Here is a 22,724-nt window from a genome sequence, read left to right on the forward strand (position 1 = left end):
ACACACACACACACACACAGACACACACACACACACACACACACACACACAGACACACACACACATAAATAGCTTTATGACGGTGCTTAATAGCCTCACACAAACAACACCACCACCACCGTCAATGATTGATAAAGCAAATAGTTCAAATATGGGTTGTTTGACTTGAATTGCAAAAAAAACTTTATCAGGTGAATAAATGTTGATGCAAGGTTAAATTTGTCATGTAAACGCATATTAAATTTCAGTGAAATATTCATTATAAAATCAAAAATTACATTGCATCTAAATCAATCGACGAAATTTATCACGAAGGCCAAGTGTAAAAATTACATTTTCTGATAGTAATTTAAATTTTGGAAATTAAATGGTATTTATTTGCAAGCCAACATGCTCTATTAGAACACCGGATAATATGTATTCGTTTTGTAATTATCATCAACACATGCGTATCTGCAAAACTTGACTGAGATTAATATTTAAATTCACAAATAAGAATCAACATATATTGAATAAAACCATATCATTTTCTTTGGTCGAAAAGAGCAAATTGAGGAAGATGTGCTAAACGTTTAAATTAAACTTTTTTATTTACAGGTTGCTTTGCTGGTACCTACCGTGATGGCTTTGTATGTCAAAATTGCTCCACTGGTCAGTATCAAGATAAAATGGATCAAATGTCCTGTTTACCTTGTCAAATCGGACATTATCAAAACCTTACTGGTCAGTCTTTATGTTTCTCTTGTCCAGTTGGCCAGTTTCAAAATGAAAGTGGTCAATTATCCTGCAAAGTCTGCCCTGCTGGCCGGTTCCAAAACATAACAGGTCAAAGTGCTTGCAGTTTCTGCCCAAATGGTACCTACCAAAACATTACCGGTCAAAGTACTTGTAATTTATGTCCAATCGGTACCTACCAAATCAGAAGAGGTCAATCAATGTGTGAGAAGTGCAGTGCTGGTTCTTATCAAAACATTCCTGGTCTCCCTTATTGTCATCATTGCGGACCAGGAACATACCAAAATGCCACTGGCAAATCTTCATGCGATTTGTGTCCTATTGGATATTTCCAAAACCTGACTGGTCAGATTTATTGTACACCTTGCCAAAAGGGTAGCTTTAGTAATCAAACAGGTGCAACAATTTGCAATCCATGTGAAGCTGGGACGTATCAGGGATCAAGTGGACAAACTTCATGTTTATTTTGCCTGAAACATTACACTACACGGTCTGAAGGATCGGAATCGGAATCTGCATGTTATATAGGTAAGTACCCTTATTCTATAGACGCATAGGTGTGTGTGTGTGTGTGTGTGTGTTGGCCTGCATGTTCATTTGTGTGACATGAAGATAATTGTATATTCTGATTCATTTCACAGTATTAGTGTTTTACCTATGGCGGTTATGTTAAATTAAAGATACGAATATTGTGCTTATTTCCTAGACTGTCAACATTCGTACAAGATTATAACCGAAATAAGTATGAGCAACCTTTATTAGGACATTTACTCGCATAAACATGTAAGATTTCACATTATAAAGCTCATTTGATTCTTCAAAGGCGTAAAAAAATTCGAGTCTGCAAAAATGTATTGACAGCAATAAAAATAAAATACAACGTATATTTAAATGTTTCAGAGCAATTAAGTACTTTGAAAAAGAAAATTATATTATTTTAATTCCCTCACTTCCATTTATTGGCAACATTAAAGGATCTATAGTTTGATGTACTCTTCTATTTTCTGAAAATGAGAAAGTGTAGGGGCTATCAGTTTTACCTTGACATGCGTGGTTCAGTTTGTTATTTTGACGCTGTTTTGTGACAGAAATGAACTTGATTTGGCTATCAGAAACTTTCTTTGTTAGACATTGTACAAAATTATGATCAAATAATTTGCATAGATTAAATAGTTATAATTGGTTACTTAAGATATTATATATGTGTATTAAACAGTTTGCAAACTTTATATTGCAAAATATTGACAATTTTGTAGTATTTCAATCACTTTACAGACACAATTCCTTCAGCTCATCTTACCGGCAGTTATGGTACTTTTATTTCTTATTACAAACGTTGATTACATTTAAATTTGCTCTCTAAAATGTTTGATCCAAAAGATTTATATAGTGCAGATTGTGTCAAACTCACCACTATACAAATAAATGCCACTGACTAAATAAAGAGAAAATGCTTTTAATTACAGAGACGAATAAAAGGGCACACTAATAACAAACATTTTCCATTACCTTAGGTTTTAGCTGCGATGTGCAATAGCATCAAAGTTTCTTTTTTCTCTTTTTCTCAACGAAATATGATTACATTTGGTAAATATTGTTAAAACTTAAATTATTAACTTTGCAAATTAAATTCCATCTTATGCGCCAGTTATCAGTAAAGAAACAAATAGGTCGTTCTATTTTATGCGACCAACAATACTGATAACAGTTGCACTTTATATGTCACAATGGCAAAGGTCATTACTATAGCAAGAATTTTGAAATCTCTTTATCCTTGTATATGTTACTTATTAATAAAATAGATATCACAATTAATCGTGCATGATATGCACTCTGTATTCTTATTTCAACATGACGCGTTTGTTGACGACATTATCACATTTGTAACCTATTGTAAATTCATTCTTTCCAAATATATCTCTATTTGGGTGATCGAACCCTTGATTTATACTTTTGTATCTGTTATTTTCCTTGTTTACTAAGTCATGTGTATTAATATGTGATGAGTGTTATTGTAATATCAGTTAAACTTTGCAAAACGTCATTCCACATTTTGGATTTTATTTCTAACGAGTTCCTTTCACAGTAGGTGGATATTCTAAGGTCTATTAGTCTTTTAATTTTAATGATAACCATGACATCAATGACTCAAGTTTACAATGCTTAATTAGCACGATTTTCACTAATCAACATGGAATATTCGTACTGCCTACAAATTTGTATCACTTTGCAGGAGTCACGTTGTTGTGATTGACTGACACTGTAAGTCAAATGGGGCTAGACACAAAATAGGATTACTTGACTCTGATTTGTGTGACAGTGACCAGTAAATTGACGGTTATTCCTGCGCACAAGTGACAGTGTCGCCATAAAGAAATTTCCCCAGCACCTCCTAGTTCCCTAATTTGCTATGACGTATATATTCCAAAGTAAACGTGCAGTCTATAAACTTGTCTCCAGAATGTCTGTACTGTATTACACCGAATAACCCTGATTAAGGACATTTTATTCTTTACTGTAAACCAATATAAATACTTAAAGGTGTACCAAACATTAATGAAAGAGGTGTGGTGAGTTGTATAAGGACACACTTTACAGAAAGTGCATCTAGTCGGGTGGGACGTATGCAGATACCCGTTGATGAAAGGATTTATTACCTCCACCTTCTCTACGTTCTATCCTGTATGGAGACGCAAACTTATCGCTAATTTATTTTGCCCAATGGCCAGGGTGTCTCTCTTTTTCCAGAGGACACAGTTCTGCAAAGTAAATGCTGTGGCATCAATCTTAGCGCTTCACAACACACACCTTATTTCATCGATTTATCTGCATACCCCAAAAACAAAGATTCGTTGCTATCATTGCGTTAAACTTCGGAGGGCCCACGCAGTTTAGAAACTGGAATGCAGCAAACAGTTGTGTAAATGTTGTATTGTTAAGTTTCTCTGTACATTAAAAGCCTCAATGCAACGGTACCTGTTTCTTCAAATCTATATAATCATCGGTTAAGGGCCAAGGCAGTGCATATAGTAACTTTGCGATCGTCGATGTAGTAGTAGTGGTAGTAGTAGTGGAAGTAATAATAATAATAATAATACTTATAAGACGAAAAAGAAGACAATATTGATATTATTGTTATTATAAATATGCAGAATGTAAACTTCCCTTAAGTACGCTTATGACATTAAGGCAATATGATCTATGGAGCATGTATAGTAGAAATCTCCTTAAGTAAATTCAGTATATGGATACAGCTTATGAAAGGTATTCTTTGCTTGCTAGAGGTAAAACATATAGTTTCACATTTACGTCAATTTAAAAAAAAACAAACTTTAGTCTTCTTTTGTTCAACCAGAGACGCTTACCCTATTAGAAGAGTTTTCTCGAGGTGATTTCATGAAACTGGGACAGCAAAGGTGGAGATTTCAATATATAGCATTGTACGTTGTTAGGACACGTAGAGCTGGAAAGCAGATGTTGATGATCAGAAGCCAAAATTTAAAAAAACAAACGAAAACATTCACGTCTTCACAACTCAGTTTCATTAGTTTTTGTTCTTACCGTTAGGTAAACAAATTGCTTGTTGCGCTTATTTAAACATCAACTGAAACAAGGGAGATAAATACTATAAATAAAAAAGTTGCAGAAAAACTTAAATTGTAGTGACTATCGTCGATGTTGAAAATACTCACATAATATTTAAATCTCAAAAATGGAAATGAAATAAAGACTTTCAATAGTGCCTTTCATGCAGTCAATACGGGATGAACAGGTTCGACTTTTCCTGATTTATCTCGTCTTTAGTAAAATGCATTACTAATTGCGAAATATATCTGTACTTATTTTATAATCATTTAATGATGATGTTTATTGTGCAGCTGATGTGAGTCCACCGATATTGTTTGGTCTTATAGGAGGTCTAGCTGGGACAGGGTTTATCATCATCGTGGCTGTCAGTCTGACTGCGTATTTTGGCTACAGGTACGTGAACAGGATACACTGCAACCTTTTATTCTTTCTTTTTTCTCTTCTGACCTTCATTTAACAGCATAAGTATCTTTATGTTGTAAGTGTTATATATTTTGTGATCATGACTTGCCCCATCGTGGAAATATATGTAAATGTATAATATTCATAATATTTACAAGTGAACATTTACATAATAATTACTTGACAATATTAAGATTTATTTTGTCCTGGATTCAATATACAAATTTTAAACAGTGAGTATGTGTCGATAATTAGTGGTAGTCCTAAGGTTTCAACAGTGTTAATGTTAGTTGGTAATCCGAAACTAATATAATAAATGAAAATTGGTTGCCTTATGCGAGTACATTAATACACAATACATTCTTTTCTCATAATTTTGCAATCAGATATTTGACTAAAAGCATATCACAGCTAAAAGATGTATTATTTCTACATGTCGATGTCACAACAAATCAAAACAAATTAGCATTTTGAATGATTTCGTAATAATGACAAAACAAAGAAATCCAGCTATATCCTCAAACATGTAGGTAAAAAAAAACTATTTATGTATATTCTATTGGTAAATAAGTTGATATTCAAGTCAGTAATTAATTTTATACCAACTTATAGGCGTAAGGGATGAAACAATAATAAAAATAAAAAAAAATTCCCTAGGTGTATGGACTTAATATATGCATTTTTATTAATAGATCAAGTAAATATGGTTATTTGGGTCAGGGTTTTGGACTTTCCTAAGTGCGTTTTACAGGTTATGGTTTTCGTTTGTACACATAAGGATCAATCTAGAAGGTTAGATTCCATTAGGTAATTGGTTTTTTGTAGAGAAAGCTAATTGTGACCACAGGTCAAGTAGACAACTGTATACTCTTGTAATTGTGAGGAATTGGTCATTAGTGCTTTAACATCAAGCACCTTTCAGTTGTGTTAGGTTGTGACCAGGAGTTTAGGGCTGGAATCTTCTTTTTTGGTGCTCAAATTATCGAATTCAAATGATTATTTTCTCTGGAAATAAAGATGAGCTCTGATAAAAATTTTATATAAAGACATTCTTTGGAATTTATAGCGAATTCAAACCTGTAATTAATTTTCTGTGCTTCAACAAAAGACTGTTTACACATCATCACTTCAACAGCTACCACAGACACGTCATCGACTTCAGTTTTGGAATATTTTCTGGACTTTAACTGAATTTTATTCAGGACATTAAATTATTAGGACTGGTGTATGTAATTATTGGATTATTTTGGGATTTAATTCGCCATACCGTGAGTGCTCGTACTGAAGACGAGTATTCATTAGCTCATAAAGTTTATTTTGTCAGTAGGTCTTCCACTCAAAAGACTTCTGGTAAAAAAGTATTTCAGCCTAATACAAGCCCTTCCAAACCTCAATCTCGTACAACTTTTAGAAATCAAGTTTCTGATAAGATTGATCAGAAGTCCATATCTCTTCCTACATGTACCTATCGCAAGAGGAAAGGACACGTTATTTCTGATTGCTTCGAATTATAAAATAAGTAACATAATCATGAAACACCTGTTCCAAATGCCCTTAGTTTTAAGAGTTCAAGGTCACGGTCAAGTATTGAAGGCAATACATTTGCTGGGTCTAATAAACGCCAGTCTGATTTTATTTTGGAGAATTTCGAAGGGTTCTATATCATTTGTGAGTGATTCAGTAAATCCTGTCCCTATTAAAATTTTAAGCGAGACAAGAGCTTCTCAGAGTTATTTATTATCATTCACTTTGCATTTTAAAGAGAAGTCTTCTTCCAATGAGAGTGTGCTTATTCGTGGAATATAGTGTTGCTTTGTTACTGTTCGTCTCCATTGTGTAAATTTGTCATCAGACTTAGTCTCAAAACCCGTGACAGTCGGAACAATGTCGTCTTTGCCCATTGAAGGCATTCCATAGATACTAGGCAATGGCCTGCCTCGAGATAAGGTTGTGGTTAATCCACTTGTAACTGACAAGCCTTGTTTGGATCAGAAAGTCGATCGGATTGAAAAGGATATCCATGATTTGTAGCAAGCTTGTGCAGTCGCTAGAGCTGAAATAAAGAAAGCTCTTGAAAATGATGTTGATCAGGAAAGTATTCCTTTAGATGACACAAGTATCGGTCAGTTTTTCATGAGGTCACATTCACTCCTTGTTTGGATCAAACAAAAGGTATTGATTACAGTGATCATTTTTTAACTACTCATTCTCTTTATTCTAATCAGGGTGACAAACGACACTCACTTTTGTCGTCGAACAGAAAAATGATCCTGAGATCTCCTGTTTGATTCAAAGGGCCATTAGTGAAACCGAAGCCACTGAAGTACCTATTTGCTATTTTGTTTAAAATGTGGTTCTTATGAGACTATTGAGACCACCTGAGGTACCTGCTGGTGGCGAGTGGTTAGTGAAATATCAAACTGTAGTTTCAGAAATTGCACTGACAGATAATGCTTAGTCTGACATATCAAACTCCTTTGGCCGGTCTTTTATGGATTAATACGATTTATCACAAGATCATGAAACACTTCTTTTGGCCAGATATTAAAAGCGATGTTTGTAAATACTACAGACCTTGTTAAACTTGTCAAATGATAGGACAACCTGGAATATTTGCTTAACGTAGAGCTATTTTATGTTTGATGTTGAACGTTGTGCGTGTGATACAATGTTTTGGACTTGGGTCTTTATCTCCTTGCGGTATCGTGCCCTGCTTGTGCGTAATCAAACGGTATGTTCCAATGTGTACTATTTTTGACGCTCAAGCTTATTTTAGCAACGCACACACTAAGATCCATCATCATCACTGGTATTGAATCTGATCATAATACGTTTGATAGGAATGATAGGGTACATGATGCTTTGATGTTTCAACATTTATATATAATCTTCACGGCTCCTATATGCATCTGGGTTAGTACATGCATAAGCGTGAAAAACATCATGCAGGTTGTTAATGTCTGAGTCACAAAGCCTTCATCGGTCAGTCTGTAATTGAAGTAATCAAGTGTATATGCTCTGTTTTCATTTCAATATCACTGCACATCGTGCAATTCAACAGGGTGGCGGATGATTACTAGCCTAATATATAAACTGTAAACAAATAGCGAATATGCACAAATAAATAAGAAAATATTCAACAGGTGCTACTAGATCAAAAGAGACCACGATAATCTTTTTCAGGTTACTTCAATATGTAATAAAACTTAATGTACCAACTATATTTATATATCTGATAGGAACAATATAAAGAAAACAAAAAGACAAAATGGGATACAACATCACCTTCCACAAAAATGAAATATATTAACGATTGCTCGTGCAAGCTATGATCTTTATATTTTCCTATTGCATGGATTAAACCAGTGCCAATGATGCAGATGCAGAAAGAAAATGATGTTTACGTCTTATTCACTTTTTGGAAAAGTACATCACAGGTATGTGGACAATAAAATGGGAATTAAAAATAACAAGAATGGATACATATAACAGAACGTCAACGTAGCCCTAAAGAAATTTCGCAAAGAATTAAAGGCTGAAGAAAATTAAGAAAATAAACAATCAAACAAAAAGCGAGAGATAAAATGTGTTGTCATTTATTATTTAAATTCAAAGTCAGACAATTCTACTATTACATAATATTTATCAGTAGGGTAGTGCCTACGTTTCTCAAGCTTGCGTAATTTAATTAGCTCCTTCATAGCTTTGAGTTAGGAGTTGAATGGTTTAATTCAAGTAACTGAAGCTAAGTCCATGATGATTTAGCGTAAGGAACGATCAAAACATATCTCTGCGAATTATCCCTAAGACAGCAATTAATTCTGCCTTCCCCGCCGGTTTGGTGCATCTAATCCTCGGGAGCAAACTTCGTGGATTGCCAGACAAGATACAGCACATGTGCCTATGCAAAAATAAATATAAAGTTGAAAGATTTCACCCAAATCTCCCTTCTCCGTACACAACTGGCGGTAATTATAAAACATAAAATTAAAGATATACAATATTTTTAGTGAGTATTTAATAACTGAAAATGCATCGTCATATGTTAATAATAAGACAGTTCAAAATCTTCTATTATAGGAACCAGAACATTTACTAGCAGGACATTTTCAATTAATTCTATTGTATGTTTTACTGTCTTTGAAAATTGTTGTTTTTATTATACGTGATTTATAATTTAGAGTTCTAGACACAACCTTCAATCTAATTTTGGTTTTAAAAAACAATAGTTTCGGTTTTAGCAAAATCGTTGTGGAGCTACGTGGTACAAGTTAAAAGGTCTCCAAACTATAGCACAAATGGATCTAAACAGGATTTAAAAATATCTTATTCTCGGATGTCAATTTAATATCTGTGTCCTACCTTATAGCTTCTATTGCTTTGCTTATCATTGGGTTTAATGCAAGAGCTAGTTATTTCAGTGTTGTAGTCAGTTAACGTTATAATTTGCTCTCTTGATAAGACACTGAATAAATCCTTTTTGATTCTCGAAATATGAAAATAATCTTTTTTTTCTTCCTTTTATTTGTTCCAAATCTGTTCTATGATATAAATACCTTTGCACACTAAAAGCTGAAAAATAACCAACAGTATGTCTTTCAGATATGTATCTACATATTTGTCTTTATAAAGATCGATGACACATTGTTAAATGTCCTTGAAAAGTTAACGAATTATTACATTTGCGTTCAGATTAAATTGCGAAATCTGAAGAATAAACGACTGGTGTAGAGTATATATAATAATGATTTACAATGTATCTGCAACTATAAGGTATTTGTGAACGTATATAAACAAGATGGGAATAAGAGGATGAAAAGGATCTTTGTCTTTAAACGCTACATTCGCGTATTCAAAGAAGTCAGAAAATTATTCACATTAAATAGATTGTGTTCAAATTATTGCAAAATCAAGCTAATGATAATGACGGGTACAAGATGCATCAGGCAATTTGGGGAATGTTTTTTAGCGAAATCAGAACGAAACATAAATGAAGAACGGCAAGGTAAAGCAGTTCTTTGAGAAGAAACTACTGAATAATTATTCACTTACTCGGATATAATGATTTCTGTTGTGGAGAATTAAAATAGAATGGTAGATAATAGATTGTGGAAATATTTAACAGAAACGAAACTAGTAGTGTTCGAGATCTATTACCTAAGTGGATTCCAGATACAATACCGTGTTTCACAGATCAGTGACAATGATTCCGATTTATGCGAGCGTTTGGAAACTTGGATCATAACTCTGAATTACATTATTTGTATATTTGACATCAAATACTTCTGGAACGCCTAAATATAAAATTGGCCAGACATAGAGAGTTGAGAATTAAAAGACAATATTTTCATATGGTAATGTACCTGAATTCACGGACGAGTTTTTAAAAATGAGAAAGGATATAATAGGTCATCATACTGGAGGCCTTAAACATAGACAATATTCATTGGATATTATGCATAAAGAAGTTCGTGTAAGAAAAGGAACGCAGATTTGAGATGGTTCAGTAAATAGGGTACAATTAGTGTTTTTTATATTTATGACCTGGAAACATTGTGGCATTAAAATAAATAGAGGACATACAATTGATCACTTGAAAAGTAAAGAAATAGTCTCAAAATATAAAACAACAGTCATACAAAATGAGAAGTTTCGCTATGTTGCGTATTAGCAAAGAAGAGAAGGGAAAACAAGACAATAACTGCTTTTTTGCAGAGAAATATACAATAAGTAAATTGCATGCACTTAAACTGGTGATAAATGTTGGAATAAATTTTAAAATTGTTAACATAATATGAACATAATTATTTGTTGTTAGTGTTGGAGTAAAAGGTCACAAGGGATCGAGGTAAAGTCAAAAGAAAAATACATTTCCTGTCAATTTGTATAAAATAAATGAGTTTTAAGCACCTGTCCACGTCAATCAATAGTGCCGCCGCAAAATAAGAACACGATTACATTAGCCTTTAATCAGTGCTCAAACTGCAATGGAATTTGGTATAAATAGAATGGTCATCAGAGGACTCCATCACTTTATCTTTAGAGCTGATAACCAATGAAGATTTAACCGCATAAGTATGGATATTTTAATGTATTTTTCAAAGAGTAATTGAACTTGTAATGTAAAAGAAAAGGAAAGGTCAGCTGTTAGATATTAATATCACTTAACAACGACGTTAAATATAATCACCATAAATTTAAGTGAAAGGGTAGATAATATGGTTAAAACAGCTGCATACAACATTTTATCAGGAAAGACATCTCATTCTGAATTTTGTGCTGATATATGCTGTTAACCGCAAAACTTTGTAGGTCATTCAGCTTGGAATGATGATGACTATTGTCAGATATATCATTAAGAAACATCCTACCTAAGGTGTTTACGACTGTATTGTTGACATCACCTTTATCAAATGCTATGTAAAATGATCAATGTACAATAATGAACTAATTTAGGCATTGTCACTTGCATATTTTGATTCTGTTTAATACTACTGGGAACGATTATAATACAGTGATGCATAGGATTAAAATATTTAGAATCATCTGGTCTCTGAGCCTTTCGCAACTTCTGCTTGAAATCAAAGACATAATCAAGATGAATAATTTCTGAATCTTCGGTTAAACAAAATTTCTCTAGTATTACCATCAATGGTCCACGGACAGTATTTCTAAAACAAACCCACTTAAGAACAACTAAACCAGAATGATTATTGAACTGATTCCCTAACAGCACACAACAGTACATGAACTCCTTCGTCCCAATTTTCTACTGTCTCAAAGCAACATGACCTGATCATGTTCTTCAAACTTCGATGAAATTTTGTCTACGCCCAGGGACTTTGAAGGTGAAAGGTAGAATATTTAAAATGTTAGGTGTCTAACTTGCTGGACGTATTCAGATTGATCATATGTAAGAAGGTCAAAAGGTGAAGAAAAAAAAAACCTTTTTAAAGCTTTTAAAATTGTTTTAGTTTGTATATTCCTGAAAGGAATTGCCTCTGAAAAAAAGCTTGTGGTCACACACGTTTTGAGTAACAGGTATTGGTTGCCAGACTTGGACTTAGGAAAGAGATAGACACAATCCACCCTTATTTTGCTAAATAGTGCGTCAATCTTCACAATTAGGAAACATCACTTTTAATGTGTAGCCAGTAAATATGATTCGATATCGGTGATCAGTCGTATCAACTTCCAAAGACGTTTCACGAATTAGGTTAAGAATTGCTTGTCGGTATGATTTAGGAACATCAATGAATAGCCGACAGACCATTCTTCACCAGCGGGAACCCTATGTGGTCTCCATTCCATCATCAGGACTGTAGAGTTCAAACAATAATCAACAGGTACTTGCATGGCTTCACTTTTGCTAATAGCCCTCCCCCCCTCCGAAACAAACAGGAGATCTCAGGATCTTGTTCTTGTTAGATAACGAGTGACTGTTTTTTCTAACTCTGATTAGAATAAAGAGAATCAGTATTTGAAAGAGGATCACAGTGATCAATGCCTTGATTGATCAATACCAGGGAAACGTGACTTCATTAAGAAAGTAAGCATTGAAATTGTCTGCTAAAGGAATAAATTTGTGACCAACATCATTCTCATGAGCTTTTGTTGTAATAGCTCAAGTAACTGCAGGTTATAAATCAGGGATTTCATTTTCATTAGGATCAAATTTCTGATCCAAACAAGGATAGTCAGTTTCTAGTGGATTAACCACAACCTTATCTCAGCCAAAATCATAGCCTAGTAATAGATTAATACCCTAGATGAGTAAAGACGTTCGGACAGTCAAAGGTTCTGAGACTAATTCTGATGGCAGATTAACACAGTAAAGAGGAACATTTACAAAGCGGTATTCTACTCTCTCAATAAGAACATTTTCACAAGTAGAAATCTTCTCAGAAAAAGGAAAGTACCTCATAATAAAAGACTTTGAGAAACGCATGTGTCCCTTAATATTTGAATAGGGATAGGCTTGGTGATATAGTGATGTAGAATCTTTCGATATTATTGGTTCATAAATTTCGATTTTAAAGTCGGACTGGGGTCTGTTTGACCCAACAAATGGATAAATGTGACCTTGCCTTCTAAGAAATAAGAGCATTTGGAACAGCTCTGACCTTATTCTGATACTTACTTTTTAATAAGTGGTAATCAGAAATAAGCTGTCATTTATTCTTACAGTAAGCTCACCTGCGAAGAGATAAGGGTGATTTCTGATTAGTCTTAACCGAAGTTTAATTCCTACAAGTTGTGCCAGAGAGAAATTCGGATGTGCTCGTAAGTTACTGAGATCTTCTTGTACCAAAACAAGGTGCTGAGAAATGACTCACAAATTAAACTTTGTGACTAAAGGCATAATCGTCAGGCGTACGAGCATCATTGTTTAAAATTTAGACCTTTTTGCTCATCGCCTTAGGTCTTGATATCATTATTGACCCATTCTACATACTCTTGAAGTATTATGAGCTGTCTGAATTTATGTTATGGACAACTTTATTTTTTGTGACTCTTGGTACATGGTTTTATCTAATGTTATATCTTTTATTTCATGGCTGTGAATAGGTCCGACTCGAAATGAGTTGTAAGGTCTGTTTTGTAGGGTCTACTGCGAAATATAGTCCAGTGGACGATGTATATAAAGTGAGAATTGAACAATCAGTTTTGTTCCTATGTTAGAGGACATCACATTTCTTGTGTTCATGTTGTAAGTCTGTAGACGTATTTTCATGTTGTACTTATATATGATTCGAGACGGAAATCATTTGCTTGGACTGTCCAGTGGAAATAGAAAGTCCGCATTATTTGGACTATAATATTATTCTGGAACTGATGTGAATTAATCAAAGGATATCTGGACTATGTCATCTCGATACCGTAACTATTCCTGGCGGACCGGTACACTTCCAGTTTTAAAATTTATACACAACTTTTGAATAATTTAGGGCTTCATTTCAATTTTGTCAGCTTTATTCTTGATTCAGATCCTTATACCTTAAGTTCTTCTCATATTTCCATTTAAAACATTGACAATTAAAAAGTTTGTGAAGGTTTACAAAATTTGTTGGTAATGTTTCTTCATGTTACTTAGGTTGTGATCATAGAGTCGTATTTCATAATATTGTTGAACCTTTCTGACTGAGCACCATGTATACAAGAGTTATTATTTTTCCTTGAAAATTCGACATGAGTCTCTCCAGTTTCTTTTCTACAGTTCATAAATCTTTATCGATATGCCCCAGGTGCCGACTCATAATCCTTCGAGATACGTTACTTTAAAAAAATCATTAACAAGTTCTTGTACCGACAGTGAAATGTACAATTCATGAGCTTTGTGAATAAGTACACCTTGCAATAATAATCTCCTGTGCTGTTTTGGCCATTTCGAATTTTCAGAAAGTTTCTCAAAACGAGGATAAGTTTTGTCTAGTACTTTTTCTCTGAAAGGGGGTAGCAGTCTGATATATCTTGTGACATCAAAACCTGACGGTGGAGAGGTGCTTTCCGCTTGCCAGTCTAATTCTTTTAATTTGAATTACCTTATCTATCTTCTTTTTCTCTTTATATTGCATTCGCACTTATCTCTCTTCTATTGTTCTTTCACTCTTCATATATTCTTTCTGCAATTGCATTTATTTGTCTCCTTCTTGAATTGCATTTAATTCTCTTTTTCCCTTTTTCTTTCCTGATTTTGGATTTATATTATTACTAAATTAAAGCTGAAGCTTTCTTGTTTTCTCTTTCCATCTGGATTTTTAAATTCTATATCATTTTAGAGCAGGATAAATACTTATTAATCAATCTCAACGTACTTTTATGCAATGTTTGTTTCCACCAAATAGATATATAATATTCATAATTAATTCCAGTGGTATTCCGAATGAATTACAATTTTGAACCTGATGATATACCAGTATCTTTCAATAGTGATGATGTTTAGACAGTCTTGATGTATCACGATAAAATAATCCAAAATGTATCTGAATGAATTTATGATACTCCCAAAATAGGGATTTAGTGCTAAAAGTATTAATGAACAAAGTGTGATTCCAATAATAGATTTAAATTAATCTTCTCAATGTTTATCTGAACATTAATATAAATGCTTCCCCTAAAGACTGGTCCAATGAAAGGATAAAGACTTTCTGTTTACTTCCCCTTTATCAAAACCTAAGTCACAATATGAGGACCAGAACGACAGTCAAAGGTCAAAGTTTAATTTATAGAAAATTGTATAATATCAGGTATATAACTAAAACTTTAGTAATGAGCTCGGTAAGCAGGTACGCCGGGAATTCCCATCGCAATAACAATGTCCTGACCTCAGTTCCGACTAAACATGTTTACCTTTAAACAATAATAATCACACAAATGCAAAATGAATATGCATAAGAACATGTCCCAGACGAAACCAATATGCAAATACTAGACATATGAGCCGTTAATAAACATGAAAGAGAATAATCATTGCCTATAATTGAGTGTGTCTGTGTGTGTGTGCGAGTGTGTGTGCGTGTGATTCGGATTTTTAACGTAGCTTTAAAAATTTTTCAGTCATATCGCTACGATGTCTGCAGTGTTTTAGTTTATAGCGATGTCTAGCACTGGGGCATCATGTTGCAGACATGTAGCTTGATGTCCCAAGTCACATTATCGTGACACCAGGCCGACCAGTCCTAGCACTAACCTCTTAATGCTGAGCGTCAAGCGAGGTAGCTGTTAGTATCATTTTTGTAAGTCTTTGATATGACTCGGCAGGGGATCGAACAAACGACCTCCCGCAGCCAAGGCGGATGTTCTAACCACTAGGCCACCGGAGCGGTCGACCATAATTTATGATTGCGTTGAAGACCTCAAAGCAGTAATATTCCTTCTGTGGTGAAAAATATCATTAACCGCCAAAGGCGAGCTAGAAATGAGAAGAAAGTTTAATTCTGTAGAAGATGTCAAATCAGACAAGAATCTGTGCAATTTGATGATGAAAAATATATAGAAGACTCACAAAAGGATGTAAGCAAAATAACTTTACGCAAAAACATAATTGCAAGAACGATAGGAAATTACCGAAATGGACAAAGATCTTTTAGTTGGACAACCAACACAGTTCGAGATAACGTTTAGTGCAAACATGGAGAACGTAAATTTAAAAGGTTGAGAAAAAATTATATCAGATGAATCAATTAAGTGAATCTTGAAAGAAGTGGGTGTAACAATAGCTATAACTCCAATGATAGCGATGACTAAATCACCAGTTGGCATCCCTGACAGTATAAACATCGTCATTATGTACTTTCTTTTCTACATGCTTTTATTCGCTTTGTTTCCCTTGATTTCTTGTTGCACTGTTACCGAGCAGTTTTCCTCGTTGGAGTGCCATTCGTTATTTCGTCAGTATTAATAGAATAGTTTAAACCAAACCTAAGCTTTGAACATACTGATGTATTCTCCCAACCTGTAATTGAAATTACACATTATCTCCTGATTTCGAGATTGTTGCTTTATTGTAAAACGCTTGAAACAGTTTGTTACAATGTCTGACAACTCCTACTACAGCATATTTTTATACGATGGTTTGTGCTGTGCCCAATCACTGTTTGCTCTATTCACTTTTCCCAATTAGCGTTAGCTGTAGTCAGCTTTCAATAAAGCAAATACAACATTGCCTAGGATATGGAATGTATATTTAGCAGTTATAATCATATAAACATAATTTGCCCATGGCTGTTGATGGTATATTGAGTAGCTATGAAAATAAACATACTTGAATTTGAATTTAACTTTCTGGAAATTGTTTAAAGAGGTCTTGAAGTCTTCCTGTATTCCTTTTTGATAAAAAACTGGAGATTTATACATTTACAAATGGTCTCGTGGTGCTTGTATCCTACACAATATTGTTTTATTTTAAACATTTTACAAGTTTCCAACAAAATCTAATGAATATAGCAGTATGCATGCAACGTAACAATGCTCATCTAGTACTTCTATGTAGGTTACATTCCTTTTCTTGTCAGTCAGTAAATTCTTTCACTTTAGCCACGTCGGCAGTCTTCAAAGATAATCATGCCCCTTTTCTTATTCACTGGAACAGTATTGCTTGGTTAAAACAAGTTTTCAATGCAATGCATAAGAAATGGCCCCTTTAAATTTTTTATCATATCTCAAACTCATTTGTTTGGTATCATCCGAAATGTATGTTGTATACCCGAGGTCCAGATCTTGACGGCATATATGTGTTATGTCCTTTCAGGTTTGATCACTGCACTTTTGTTTTTTTTCTTCTTCATCTTCAGTATCATTACTATAATTTGTTGTTCTTTGATCATTTTTGTATGTATTCATTTTTAACGTATGTATTGTAATAATAATAATAATAATAATAATAATATTATTATTATTATTATTATTATTATTAATTCAGGTGGTACAAAGCAAGGAATCTTTTGAGACGATCTCACAGTAACGGAGAATCAGCATATGATGGCATTTACCGGCCTCCATCGTCTGACTACGCCACAATAGATGATACACAATTATACGACGTACTAAAGGGATGTAAATCTGACATGCCAGTCGAGGGAGGCAAAAAATCTGTTGTTAAAAATCAAGGAAGTGCATGTTTACCTATTGAGATGGAATTGATGTATGTCAACATGGCGTTAAACACCAGGATTGAGACAGAACTGTTTACTGATATTTCCAAATGAGAAATGTGTTATTCCGAGTAAGAAGAAATCAGAGTAAAGTACCATCCTCGCATCAAAATTCTCCTCCCCAATTTCTGATACTACAACGGAGTACAAATGAGTTTACTTTAATCTCAAATATTAAAAGAAATATCAAAATTAAAGAAACGAAAATGAAATTTGATAAATATGGAAACAATTGCAGTTTGACTGCCATAAATGTGTAGGATAGTATGAACAATAAATGCCACTAAACCCAACTTCTGAATATATTACGCAGGACATACATTTACTTCAATGAAGCAAACCACGCTCTTCTCCTGCCCCTGCCCACACCCTTCTCCTGCCGCTGCCTACACTCTTCCTGTCCATGTACTCGTTTTTGGACCTTCAAGTAATGATCAATACATATGCCTAAATACAGTAGAAATCGGCATTGAATACTTAAAGACCGGTACTTCATTTATCGCCTTTCGATTACATGCTACCCATTGTGAATGGATATTGGAATATCCATACATTCCTTAATGTAATTTTAGCACATTCGATCTATTTTGCTTTGTACAAAGTATTACGTGGTGTATATTATATTTAGTGCAGATATTCATCATTCATCCTAACATGTACCGTAATGGATATTTTATAAATTTTGTTATTTACAAAATACATTATATATCAATTACTTATTAATTTGCTCATCAGTTTCTTTTGTTGATTTGTCTGTAAATAGCACGTGTCCATCAAATATAGGTAAATTGTCAACAGTGTCGTAATAGACAGCTTGCAATTAGAAACATCACCTTAAACATTATCGATTATCAGTATAAATACATCTTATATCAATTTATTCATCATTACGTTTCAACAGTTTGAAATTTGCCAAAAATCAGTCATAATTACTGATTTTAATGTATTAATCTCTGCAATACTTACAATACTTGCTGTTTGAATTAGTACACATTCAAATCTTGTAAGTTATTCATAAATTAGTAACTTTGTTTTCAACCCTGTAAAATAAATTGTTGTAGTCTACTCGCTGCCTTTATTTAAAGTTATTGAACATTCACACTAAAGAATCAAAACGAGACGTAAACATTCTCATTTTTTATAGACCCAGATATCTGCATGACGAGTTTAATTACAAAACAAACTGGACTATTGGAAATCATCGATGCGTATAATTAATCATATTATTCTCATATAAAAAGGTGAATCGGAGCTGATGACGAAAAGACAAGTAAAAATTAATCAAATACTGAAAAACAAAGTAAACAAAACAGAAAGCTTCTAATTTGGAAAATCTTATTTTTTTTTTTGCTTAAGCCGCATAAGAAGCATGCCCTAGAAAGTTCACACAATAGCAATAGTCGGCACTGACAGATAATAGCAATGTTATAAAAACATCCAATAGAAAGATTACAACATAGCAATAGTCAGCATAGACAAATGATAACAATGGTATAAAAATGTGCAATAGAATGCTTACAACATAGCAATAGTCAGCATTGACAGATAACAACAACGGTATAATAAGGTGCAATAGAAAGCTCACAACATATCAATAGTCAGCATTGACAAATAATAGCAACGGTATAACAAGGTGCAATATAAAGCTCACACAATAGCAACAGTCAGCATTCACAGATGATAGCAATAGTATAAAAACGTGCAATAGAAAGCTCACAGCACAGCAATGGCTGAATACCATTACATTAATTTGAAACGGACGTGAATACATATATTTTTAAAAAACATTAAAGAACCACTTAGTGAGAACTACTATTATAGATAGAACATATTACAAGGAACAACTACACGAATAGGCATTATGTTTCAACGACTCAGAACCAAGTATGTTCCAATCATTGATAGAAGAGATATTCATATAGGCTTGTTTCGAATACGAACAACGAATAATACATATATGCATACCTTTTGTACCAGTTTTTACTTTGCTTAATTTATATCTCTTTAAATCCTTTTTGTGCGCTTGGATTGTAAAACTCTACTATTATTTTATGTTGTTGAATCTATGGTCTTGAACTAAGTAACAGAAAAGGACGAAAAACCTAGAAGTTTTGTAACATGCAACAAATAAGGTATTCCTCAACAATGCAATCTTAAAATTGAAAAAAGAAGTTAAAGTATTGTGAATTAAATCCAAAAAATTCCTGAAAGTTCTATCACAAGTGCAAATGTATGAAGTTTCAATTGAACTCCTGCGGTTATTAAAGTAAAATACAATATTGAATGTGTTGATGTGCATGTAATCTCGAACGTGCTAATGTGTAATGGCCGAGAAAACTACCATGTGTTAAGTCTTTTGATGTGTCACAACTCTATAATCCAAAATTGCCTTTGACTGAATTCATTATAATTCCAAATTAATGTTTTAATCCACAAATACTATTGATCACTTGGCAGTTACAGTGAATAATAATTTTAATACATAGATCCACATAAATTAAAAAGCAAAACAATACTGATTCCACTTCGGATGTTACGGCAAGAATGAGTAATTTTCAAGTAAACGACATTGATAAAGAGAGCTGAGACACAATATTAGAGCCTCCTTTCTAAAACATTCAAAGTTGTAAGCAAGTTTTTTTTTAATTTCCAAGTAAAAATCTAATATCCCACATTCAGAAATGAGAAAATATGCTCCATTAATAATGATGTGAATATTTAATATATAATCATAGAGAAACATTAGATATGCATTATGTTGTTTGCAAATGTCACTGGTCAGGTGCACCTTTAACTTGATTTTGGACTACGGTCAATTACAAAATACTAATAGACAGAACATAAAATCATTTATTAAAACTAATATTACGTAATTGTGTACATTTATTGTTTAAGTGTATCTGGAATAAATGTACTTGGGTTTCGTTTCTGAGCGCAACGTTACCTGAGGGCGGTTTATTTATATTTCTATCATACATTATTTCGATATAGTGAGTTCAGTTCAATCCATGCTGCTATATCTCCAGATGTAGAGGTATGTGAATTGTAAAGTTGTATTATTTTCTTAACTGAATTATAGTAGAGAGTTGTTTTGTTTTATTGTTCTAACATTTATTGCGCATTTGTGATAGTTCTGAACTATGTAATGCAACGCTAGTCTGTTTTTAAGTTTACCAGTGAATAACTGAACAGAAGAATTGTATCCACACAAATGTTGCATATATTAAGGGACGAGCGAATGCTACTTCAAGTTCTGTTATATTCTGCCTGATGCAGACTGGTATACGAACCTGATTATTGTGGTAATCTCGTACAGCAGTCCCGATGAAATAATTTTTTATGAAATCAGTATGTCTACGTACGTGCATGCGTAACACATGTCATTGTATTTTATACATTACCGTGTGGCATGTACTACACGGCCTTAGGCATTATAGCTACAGCTGTTGGGACGGCCATTGTTAGACTGCGAACGGAGACGATGTGTTTGTCGGAGTCAGCATAGTTTATTTGAACTGTCTGTTTTGGGTAGTGTGCTGTTGGAGCTGTCCGTCTTGGAGCCGAGATGTGTCTGAAGTGCGTTGTCTGTGATGTGACGGAGTTTGTGTGAAAGCCATTATTTGACTGTCAGTGTTGGATAGGTGTACTGGGCAGTGTAGGGTTGCTGGTGCTGTGTTGTCAGCTGTGGAACATTGTCTTGGAGGAGTGGTCTTTACCGTGGTGCTGGTTTGGATGTTGAGTAGAAGTTATGTGTGACTTGGTACCTGGTTTGATGTTGTCGGTGGTGACGTTTCCACGGAGAAAGATAGTGATTATCTCGTGTTGAGAGACCAAAGCTCTGAGACCAACGGGCCTGCAGGGAACATGGGTCCTAGAGATCCTTTGGCAGGCTGGGAGGGGCGGACCATTTGTAGTGGCCTCTTGACCATCCGACAGTGGTGAAACATAAGATACAGTATCCCGTCATCTGGACGCCACAGGGTATCTCCCACCTTTGGGTTACTTACCATTATCGCTATTCGAGCAGAAAATCCACCATTATCGCTAAAAGAGCAGACATGCCATCATTATTGCTATTGGAGCTAACATCATTATCGCTATCTGAGTGAAACTTATCATTGTTTTGAACTTCGCCTATCACTATTTTCAGTGATTAATCGTTTCTTTTATTCGTATAATTTTTGTTTAATTTCACTTCATTTATTATTGTTCACAATTAGTTTTTAATTACATCTTACAATTTGATCCCGGTAGGAACCCTATCAGGTTTCCTTATATCAGTTATTTAACTCGGTGGACATCATTGTATTAAAATACCAGTGTTGAAATGTTATGCACACGAGTTTGGTATAGGGTTTCTCTGTCTTTAATCATATATAAATAGATATCGTGTTTTCATTATCATTCTTAGTGTCTACATTGTAATAACCTGACCCCAACCCGGGTCATCTTGTTACAGCTATCATACAATACATATTATATATACATAACATTATATAATATGAATAATGCTATATTATTATAAATAAATAAAAAATTCTATTATACCAAGTTTGAGGATTTGTTATAGTTGTTTGATGTTAAGTGCAAGATGTGATCAACAATTAAGTTTGTTCAGCAATATCGTTTAATTCTCTCTTTCACATGCACACATATACACACATATTGTATGTAATGGTGGTGATAGAGTGTGTTTGTAGGTAACAAAGCTGAAATGGGTGTTTTGTATGTCCACGCGTTCCATATTTTGGTAGTGGTGCATATTGTTAGTTTTGTATGAGGGGTGGTTTCCTTCAGGCATATAAAGTGGTACGTTTGTCATTCTGTCTAACAATCGTTGACTGGTCACGATAGAAGAAAATCAGTAGGATAGCAAGATTGATTGAACTCCATATGTATCTGGACGAGTTGGCTGTAGATGCTGTTGAAGAAACTGCAAGAATTCAAGAGGAGTAGAAAAGAAAAAACAAGAGGAGAAGGAAACGTAAAAGCAAATTCAACCTCACCTCATTCTCAGACAGACCTGTGAGGTGAAACCTGCGGTGAGGACGCCATTACCACAACCACAGCGCCAGCCACAACCACCGAAAGCTGCTGTCACCTGGATTGAAAACTGGGAAGAGGAGTTGGAGAGAAAGCGAAGTGAGTAGGAGCACACAACATCCGCGGGTCTTCGCAAAGCAGAAGGAGAGAACGAGTCTTCACTATCCCTCAAACTGAAGAATGGGATAGTGAAGCCAAACATACCCCATCTGCGCTCCCAACAATAGCAGTTGATACGGAGAATGATTGGAGTCAACATTGTGTGTGTGGTGCTAGACCTAGAAGGTGTGAGCATTGAGTGGG

The 22,724-nt window shown here is 34.1% G+C and overlaps 1 protein-coding gene across 1 annotated transcript; it reads left to right on the forward strand.

Moving 5' to 3' along the window:
• Positions 1 to 573: 573 nt before the first annotated feature.
• LOC149798758 (uncharacterized) lies at positions 574 to 21,930 on the forward strand. Its single transcript, XM_089957634.1, has 3 exons — positions 574 to 1,263; positions 4,614 to 4,716; positions 17,147 to 21,930. Exons 1-3 carry the CDS (start codon positions 669 to 671, stop codon positions 17,430 to 17,432), a joined length of 984 nt encoding a protein of 327 aa, XP_089813760.1. The 5' UTR covers positions 574 to 668; the 3' UTR covers positions 17,433 to 21,930.
• The last annotated feature ends 794 nt before the right edge of the window (positions 21,931 to 22,724 follow it).

The sequence above is a fragment of the Sinohyriopsis cumingii genome, chromosome 5 (assembly GCF_028554795.1).
Source record: "Sinohyriopsis cumingii isolate HCF-2022 chromosome 5, ASM2855479v2, whole genome shotgun sequence".
NCBI lineage: Eukaryota > Metazoa > Mollusca > Bivalvia > Unionida > Unionidae > Sinohyriopsis > Sinohyriopsis cumingii.

Excerpts from the sequence above, each read along its gene's own strand:
- LOC149798758 (XM_089957634.1), top strand. The coding sequence starts at position 669 with ATGGATCAAATGTCCTGTTTACCTTGTCAAATCGGACATTATCAAAAC. Across the intron at positions 1,264-4,613 it reads GGAATCTGCATGTTATATAG|CTGATGTGAGTCCACCGATA; the intron begins GTAAGTACCCTT and ends TTTATTGTGCAG. Across the intron at positions 4,717-17,146 it reads ACTGCGTATTTTGGCTACAG|GTGGTACAAAGCAAGGAATC; the intron begins GTACGTGAACAG and ends TTATTAATTCAG.